This window comes from Momordica charantia (assembly GCF_013281855.1).
Source record: "Momordica charantia cultivar OHB3-1 chromosome 9 unlocalized genomic scaffold, Mcharantia_2.0 BLBB01000009.1, whole genome shotgun sequence".
Classification (NCBI taxonomy): Eukaryota; Viridiplantae; Streptophyta; class Magnoliopsida; order Cucurbitales; family Cucurbitaceae; genus Momordica; species Momordica charantia.
The window spans coordinates 9,243,510-9,252,808 of NW_028275167.1; the positions used below are offsets into that span (position 1 = coordinate 9,243,510).

General features: G+C 29.7%; 1 protein-coding gene across 1 annotated transcript; it reads left to right on the top strand.

Moving 5' to 3' along the window:
* Positions 1–1,179: 1,179 nt before the first annotated feature.
* Positions 1,180–7,008, top strand: LOC111024483 (NAC domain-containing protein 21/22-like). Its single transcript, XM_022302180.2, has 3 exons — positions 1,180–1,557; positions 4,920–5,185; positions 6,422–7,008. Exons 1-3 carry the CDS (start codon positions 1,389–1,391, stop codon positions 6,734–6,736), a joined length of 750 nt encoding a protein of 249 aa, XP_022157872.1. The 5' UTR covers positions 1,180–1,388; the 3' UTR covers positions 6,737–7,008.
* The last annotated feature ends 2,291 nt before the right edge of the window (positions 7,009–9,299 follow it).

A 9,299-nucleotide genomic window follows, 5' to 3' on the forward strand; every position in this document is an offset into this window, starting at 1 on the left:
TATGATTGAAAAATATATTTTATAATTAAAATTGCTTTTGTTTTAAAAGTTTATGTATGACTAGAATTTCTTTAATTTTTAACTTCAACGATTAGAATTTCTTTAACTTAATACTTACAAAAATTTTAATTATTATTTAGTATAAATTGATAAATTCATTATCAATTTTAATGTAATGTATGATCAAATAAATTGGAAATATCAAGTGCATTGCAGGTGTTAAAAGACTACTACCTAATATACCTAATATTAATGGTATCAATTATATCAATGTGGCTGATATAATTCATATTAATTATATTAGTAGTATAATTCATATAAGTTATATAGGTTATATAAGTGATATACATAAAATAAATTATATCTTATATAAATGATATATCAATAAGATAAGTGCATTACTTAAAACAAAATCTTTAACCCAAATAAGATTTATCTATGATATACCTCAGGTATATCATTTACATATTTAATGGGATTGATATTTCATATTTAGTAGTTATATATGAGTGATATTCTTAGTATGAAATATATCAATACTTAGGGTAAAATTGGAATAACAAATAAAACCAAAAATTTGATTTTAAAAATTTTGTCATATTTGACAAACTAAATTGTTATTATATTTGCAAATAGGACAAATGTTTTTGCCTTTTTTTTTCTACCCATTAAAAATACCTATTAAGAATAACATATTTAATTACTTTCATGTTCAATACATGTCAATCGAAGTCACAAATTCCAAATTAAACAAATCACAAACATTTGTATGGCTTAAATTTTGGGATGTAAATTAATGTTGGAGATTTCTTTAATTGGAAAAAAGAGTTAATTAAAGATCTAATTTTGTCCGTGGGTAATGAGCGATGGCGCAGTCGTAAGAGTCTTAGTCTATGGTATCACCCTTCCTGGGATCTTGGGTTCAAGTCATGTACTTGGTCATCGTATTGTTCAGCCCAGGCAACGAGTCCTGGTTATAGAGATCTACAGCTTAAGTCATACGACATCGATTTAAAGAAAGAAACCCAAAAAAAAATAATTAAAGATGCAATCTTTGTGTCCCACAATTTTCATTTATCCTCCCAGTAGACGTTTCTCTTGTGAATAAAAGCTTCCGTATAACTTTGGTGTTTATTGCAAAAGCTTCATATAATTTAACCAACTTCTTACCTCCTCTCTCTTTCTCTTCCATAATTTAAGGTATTTTTGCCATTTGTCCTCCCCCACTCAAAATCTCTATATAACCACTAACAACTTCTCTAAATCTCTTCATTAAAGCCTTTTTCATTACTCCCATGATTCTTCCTCCGACACAGAGGTTGTCTTCAAAACATTTAGTTTAAGGTTTCTTTTTTCTCTCTTGTTTGTGTAAGAAAAAAAAAAGAAGAATGGGTCTGCGAGACATTGGAGCAACTCTTCCTCCTGGGTTTAGGTTCTATCCGAGTGATGAGGAGCTGGTGTGCCATTATTTGTACAAAAAGATTGCAAACGAAGAGGCCTCGAGGGGAACTTTGGTCGAGATCGATTTGCATACTTGCGAGCCTTGGCAGCTTCCCGGTACGTCGCCCGACCCGTCTCTCTCCTATCTGTCAATTTATGCATACATCGACTATTGTTCTTATTAGGTGAAATTATTAATATGGTTTTATAGTATTTGATGTTGAAAAACTATATGATATCATAACTATTCGAGGCAATAGATGATTTGTCTAAACGGTACAATATCTATATTGGAGAGCGGAAAGATAGTAAATGGACATCACAATATATAGCTATGGCCTCCTTAACACCGGGGGTGGCGATGTAGTGGACTTATGGACGAATGGAGATATATCCTGTCTTATTTCAAGTCCCACGACGTCGGTTATAGTAGTGGGTGGCCATCAAGACTCTCCAATTATAAAGAACCTCTGCACGACATTAATTCTAAATTATCAAAAGAAAAATGAAATAGGGCCTTTTTGTTTGTGTTTTAATGGTACATAATCCACTTCTCTATTCTAAAGATGAGAAAGCTTTATTTGTTGTTAAATTGGAATATGGGTTGCTCTGTCTTTATATGACATGGAATTATGGATGGCTATCAAGGTTACTAAAGCTTGGAATGACAAAATTAGCTGTGGGGTTAACTGGTTAAGCCTACCTGCAACTTGATCCTTCTAAAGAGGAGGAGAATCTCAGTTTAAAAATGGGATCAAGGTCCGAGACAATGAAAAATCTTTCTTAAATTGCCCTTTTAAGATCGTGACTCTTTTGACTCATTGATTCGGATCCCATTTTTTTATCGGATATTCGTTTGAACGTTTTGAGCTCTAATATACTATATCAATATTTGTGGAATTACATCTTAAAACGAATTGACGATAATAGAAGTATCTCATGTCTATTATATATACTTTTATTAGGTCACTTGTCTTTTCGATGTGAAATCCTTAACGTGAAAATCTCTAAGGGCTCACCCTAAACGAGACAAGGAATCTTGATTTAGGGTTAGGGTTTGAGGCGAAGAACCGTTTTTCCTTTTTCTTTCTTTTTTTTTTCTCTGATTTTGGACTAGTAAATATTACTAGAAGAAATTTTTTCCTAACTGAAATCCTAATTCCCTGTACCAAATTGGAGGATGGGATAGGATAGGAAATTAAAAATCTCCATTAACTTTAACAAATTTTACAAAAAAAACATTATTTTAATCTCTTTCTGTAGATTATTAATCAAAAACTTGAAATGGAAACATCTATTTATTTATTAGACCAATAATCGTCATCACTATTTGAAGCTAGAGTGTCAAATTTCAAAATAATGTTGGATTTTTTATTAAATGGTTAGTAAAAAAAATTATGAAAAATACTAAAAATAGTATTATTATGATGATCTAAACTTAACTATAGGTTAATCATTAAGAAATAAATTAGATCTATAAAATTGGGAAAAAGATTATATAAATTTATCATAATGTGGAAAAATATTATAAGAAATTTTTGTCGTGTAGGAAGGAAATGAAATAATTAGTATTTGTCGAAATGGGCAGGCCAATCCTATTCCCATAATTTCTCCAAATACCATTTTTTTCAACATTGAAATTATTTTTGGAAGGATTATTGTCCCTTACGTTTTTGTTTTCTATATTGATTGACACATATATATTCATTAACCCTTTGTTTGATCATATAAAACTATATGAATAATTTATTGCATATAAAAATATATCATTTGATTCCATTATTGAAGTCTTTTTTGGATTGGGTACTTCTAATCATTTTCACTTATGTGGATGTGGAAATGCTTTGGATAATCTTCTAATGGATACGTTCTCGTTTCTAGTTTCATGTATCTTGTTTTTTGCCTTTTCTTTTTAATAAAGAAAAATATTAATACATTTGATAACGATTTATTATTTTTTTTTGTTTTTTGTTTTTATTTAAAAAAGTATCTTGTTCTTCTTCTTTAAAATTTTAAATTAAAAAAAATATGAGAGTTTTATATGGAAATTAAGTTTTTAAATTAAATATTTATGGTTTTTATGTTATATTTTTTTTAATATTTATTCTACATTTTATAAGTCAAGAATGATAAAATAATTTTTTTTATTTATGTTTTGGAAAAAAAAATTTCAAGTCAAACAAGAAATTTGATTTCGTTGATTTCGAAAATTTCTACTCAATTTTTAAATTCTTTTCTAAAAATTGAGAAACAATAAATTGAAACAGTTATCAAATGCTTTAAAAAACTGGAAGACAAACGAGAAACAAGAAAATTGTTTCCATTATTAGTAAAATATGATTTTTTTTAATATACTTAATGAGATATTTTGTTTTTGGACATGCACTAGCATTAATGTAGTAAAAGAATTGAGCTTTATTTATTTTATGTAAAGTTATTAAGGTTGATTGATTAATTAGTAAAAATCTTAGTTCAATTTTTTACGTGAAATTAGTCTCCAAAATAGTTAATATTAGTGTTTATGTGATAATATTGTTATCTCACATTACTTAGATGAAATGTCTTATTCGCACTAATATATATGACCATGTTAAGTTACTTGGATACCGAAACTTAAGCTTTGAGGTATATGGTGGTTGAAAATAGGTATTAGAGTCATAATGTCGTATGTTCAAAATCCTACAACGTCATATTCGAATATTAATGGCTCACATATTCAAGTTTGTAAATATAGGTAAAAAATTAAATATATACTATTAACTTTTTGATTCTACGTATAGCGGTGGTATAGCTGTGAGAATCTTACCATCTCAGTTAATAATTTAACAAAGTTAATAATTTTGTTTTTAATGCAACAAATGTGGGAATGAGGAATTGAACCTCCCACCTCGGGAAGGACTATGCAAGATATACTTTAACCGTTGAGTTATACTCGTGGCATAAAGTTAATAGTTAAAACTAAGTTTATGTTCATACTCTTTTAGTATTACAATCCATGGATACAAATTTAAACTATGACGACTTTAATTAGTTGAATTATATTCAAACCGGCTAAAAAAGAAAAATTTATGTGTATCTCACTCCCAAATGTGATATTTTATAGTATAACTTATAGAGTAATCTCTCTCCCATATGTATTTTATGTTAACAAAAAAGGGTAGATATTTTATGTTCAAATCTCATATAGCCACAAATGAAAAACAAAATTCTAAGATTTTTTTTGGGTGTTCTATCTCCCATAAAAAATAGTTAAGATTAGTTAAGATGCGTGTAAACTGGTCTTGAATGTTCTATTGAATGTAAGAGGCAAGAGTGGTGTTTTTTTAGCATTTAGGGACCGAAAACGGTCACCTACACAAATAAATCTATTTTGTACATGCCTCACTTTAAAAATTTACTTTTTATATATTCTCGAGTATAGTATATCAATATACCTTTCATCGTAATCACTTTAAGTTCTCTCTCATCATGGAGAGTAGAGGTGGCGAAGCTGAATGGGAACGAGTGGTACTTCTTCAGCTTCAGGGATCGGAAATACTCAACGGGGTTTCGGACGAACCGGGCGACGACAGCGGGATATTGGAAGGCGACGGGAAAAGATCGAATGGTTATGGATCCAATGAGAGGTGAGGTGGTGGGAATGAGGAAGACATTGGTGTTTTATAGAAACAGAGCTCCAAATGGGATCAAAACAGGGTGGATCATGCATGAGTTTCGGATTGAGACTCCTCATATGCCCCCAAAGGTTCAATTTCTCTCTATTTTCCCTTTCACTACTTTTATTTCCTACTTATATTTCTAGTCATCAATATCATGCTTAAATTGCATCCCATTACACACATATTAAATAGAAAGAGAAAAATAGATTAGAGAATGATGGAAGTTTTCTTTTTAAGACGAGATATTAGCAAGGGCGGAGCGGAAAAGGAAGGAGATGGGAAATTGCTGATAAGTTTTTCGTAAATTTAAGAAAAAATGAAAATTACTCGGTTCCTCAACAAATAGGAGAAATCTTGTTCTCAAATAATGAGTTGTCAAACATTTAATGGTGGGGAGAACAAGATTCCTCCTCAATGTGTCTTAACCATTTGAGCTATTCTCGATTTGGTAAATTTTTCCTTTGATTTGTCCCTCTAAATTTTTTGAACTCAAATATAATATTATATGCAAGAAGTTAAAATATAAGATTTGGTCATTTATTATGAAAAAGAAGAAGGTTACTTCCTTGTTAATCTTTTACTATAACCAAACCATTAGGTCGTTTTTTACGTGTTTATTTAAAAAAGAAAGAGAAAAATCAAATTCTTCTTTCCTTGTGTTCCTCTCCTGTTCGTCAAAAATCTATAGAAGTAATAGGAATCGTCCTTCCTAATATAACATAATATTCTCTTTGTCTAGCTAATGTGAGACTTTAATCATACTCTCAATAATCCTCTTTTCGAACAAAGTACCAACAGAATCTTCTCTCAAATAGTTATCGTCTACTTTCAATCTCGTCTCCTAATCTCAAATTGGTTCTTATTATTTTCTCTTTTTAAATCCAACATGTGAGAGTAGGGATTTGAATTTCAAACCTTTTAGTCGATGACATATGCAACCCATTAAACTATGTTTAATTAGTATTTCATGTCTTGACATTTCATGTCCTTGACCTCTTTAAATCTTAAAGTCTTTGAATTTCTACCACACATGTTGGATAGAAATAGAATAATATTATCAACACACATGAGTTTAGTTCAATGGCAATTGACACAGCAAAAATAAATCCGAGAATTCCGCACTAAAAAATAGAATAATTTCAAGTTTTGTTAAATAAAAATTAACTATAATAGACTAAAATAATTATTTATGTAAAGGGAAATAGGATGGGAAAAGGAGAGTAGGTTGCATGGATTATTCAATGTACAGTGCCATGATAAACATTCTTTATCATCAATATCTTCATTAACTTCTTCAATATACCAACCTTTTTGTCCCACAGGAGGACTGGGTTTTGTGTAGAGTATTTCACAAGAGCAAGCCAGATCAGGAAATCACAGAAACAACTCACAGCCTGCAGTTTCCGTTCGATGCAGCGGCGGCCACTTCATCGTCCTTCCGTTCACCGCCAAACCACCTTGGCCAGTTTCTGCCCCCGGACGACGCGACCGGGCTGCTGCCGTGGGACACCAACATGGAAGAAACTGCAGCATTCAGACCCAATGGAGTATTTGGGGACTCTAATATGCAGGAAATGAAGTTTGAGATTAATGACACCATGCAAAATGGCTTCCCTTTTAACTATTTTATTGCTTGAGGAGATATTGTGTATAGATCATTCACCAAAAGAAAACAAAAAAAAAAAAAAAAATAATAGTTTGATTGATTGTTTTCTTGTTGAATTTAAGTGCATGCATAACTGAGAGTTTGGTAAGTGCCTTACTTTGTGGATTTTTTTTTTCCTTTTTTTGGGTTTGATTATTAAGTAAATGCACTTGAAAAAATGGGAGAATTTTGTGTAGAGTCCTCTGAACATGTTGATAGAGGGCTAATACTATGTGTCTTTGTATATAGAATACATGTGTAACATTTGTCTATATGGCTTAGCTTAAGTTAAAAGTATATCCCATCTCGACACTACTCTTCAAGTTTATCTCGTTCATTCGCAACAAGATATTTTCTTTGTATGGATACGGTAAAGATGAACTTGACCACGTACTTTGATGATAAATACCATTAACAAAAATATTAAAACTTGACAATTTATATTGTCACCTTTAGTATAAACCTACCTTAGCATTTTAGAATGGTTTATATAAATATTTTCTTAAAAATAATTTATTTTAATGTGAAAATTAAACTTTTTATTGATGTTTTTTACGAGCACACCTAAACAAATAAAAGCACGCATAACATGAAATCGATGATAACAAAAACCAAAATCAATTGGAGGATAGTGAAGGACGAAAAACCAAACGGAAGAGTTATGCATGCGAAGGAACTCGAGATCAGGAATGAAAAATTCATATGAAATCGATGATAACAAAAAATCCCAAAAACGAGAATTAATCGAACGATACGCATTGTGAAGAGCGAAGAAAGACGAAAAATCGAACAAAAAAGTTGAAGCCATTGGGCGGAGAAGATGAAGAAAAATGGAAGGAAATTGGTTTGGGGCATAAGTAATGGAGATGCAAAGAGTATAATTTGGCAAGCAGTCCATGTTCTGTTTTTCTCTTCGTAATATGTGTTCGAAAGATTCGTTTTTAAAAACGGTCTTTGGATTGTGCATCCAAATAGTGAAAATTTCTAAAAATTTTATTGTTTCGAGTGTTTTTAGATTTATAATTTGAAATTTCAAAACGTAGAATTACACTAAAAAAAACCAGGTAAAAACTTTGATAAATATATTTCAAGATTACTACAATATCTTTTGACTTTAAAAATTTCATATCAAATAATAAGTTAAAAGATATTTCCATATACGTGAAATTGAATCTTGCGGTGATCGTTTTTCTTCAATTTCAACATTCTCATCAAATGGTTTTTATTTTTCGAATCGTTATTTTTCGTGAAATATTGGTTATATTTTCATATCATTTGCAATTTTCTTAGCAATCTTTTTTCTCTATACTTCCTTGGCTCTAGTTTGTTTTTCATAATTAGATGCTTCATTTATTCAACAACCATAACATCATCTACTATTTTTATTTCATCTCTTGATTTGTCTATATTTATTATTTCTTTTATAATTTCATCATTTTTATTACTTTTACTTCCAATAACAAATTTATTGAGTGTGCCTTTTTAAGACTAAGTTTTTCTACTATTATTTTCTTTTATATTTTCATATCTAGATTCATACTTTCACATATTGATATTCTAAATAAGTAAATCTCTTATATTAGGTTTTGAGCAATCAACATGCAGTATGAAATAATTTATAAAAAAAAAGTAAAAAATTATGAATGAAAAACATGGAATTTTAAAGCCGCTAGGTTGAGTTGAGGAAATAAGAAGTTTCGATTTTTACTCTAGCAATCGATAATATTGTGAGACCACACAGAAAATCAAGATGAAAATATGAAAATTTGAGATCTGAGAGAGAGTGAGTATTGACAGAAAGAGACCGAGAGTTCAATCTAAAATTAATGTAACCTAAGTAATATATTTATGAAGTTTTTTATAGAACTTGAAAAGTTTTGGTTAGTGAAAAAAATAAATAAAAAGATAAAAAGATATGGTCTCCCGCTTTGAGGAGCTTATTTTAAGGTTAAGATTTTTAAGGAAATTTGAAATGAATATGAATAAAAAGATTAGGGTTAACAAATTTTGAAAGGTAAGCAAATCAAAATTGAAAGAAATTTATGAACCTATTAATAGTGGATGTTGTTAGTAGTTTGTATTTTCAATATTATAAAAAAAATTATGAAAAATAATTAGTAAATTATTTTATATTTTAAATTTATTTACAATTAAAAATTAAATTAAAAAAATACTAATATTATATATTATAGGTCTCCCTAAAACGGGGGCTTTAGGCGGTCGCCTCGCTCGCCTATAGCTTAAGCCGGTTTGGTCCTATTTTAAACTTCTTAATCTTGATTTACTCCCTTTAAAAATTATTTATAGCATAGCAAGAGCGTAAAATAACTAGAGCGAGAGAATAAACAGAGCCGAAGCAACATGAAAATGCATAGAGAAAGAGCGTGAAACAGAATGAGAGAGAGAGTCAGAAACGGAGAGAAGAGAAAAAAGTAATAGAAAAAGTGAAAAGGAAAAGTTAGTTAGAAGGTAAAACAAAAAAAATATATAGAAAAAAGTTTTTTTTCAAAGGGAATATAGAAAAAAGTTTTAAAGATGAGTGAGAGAATAATAGA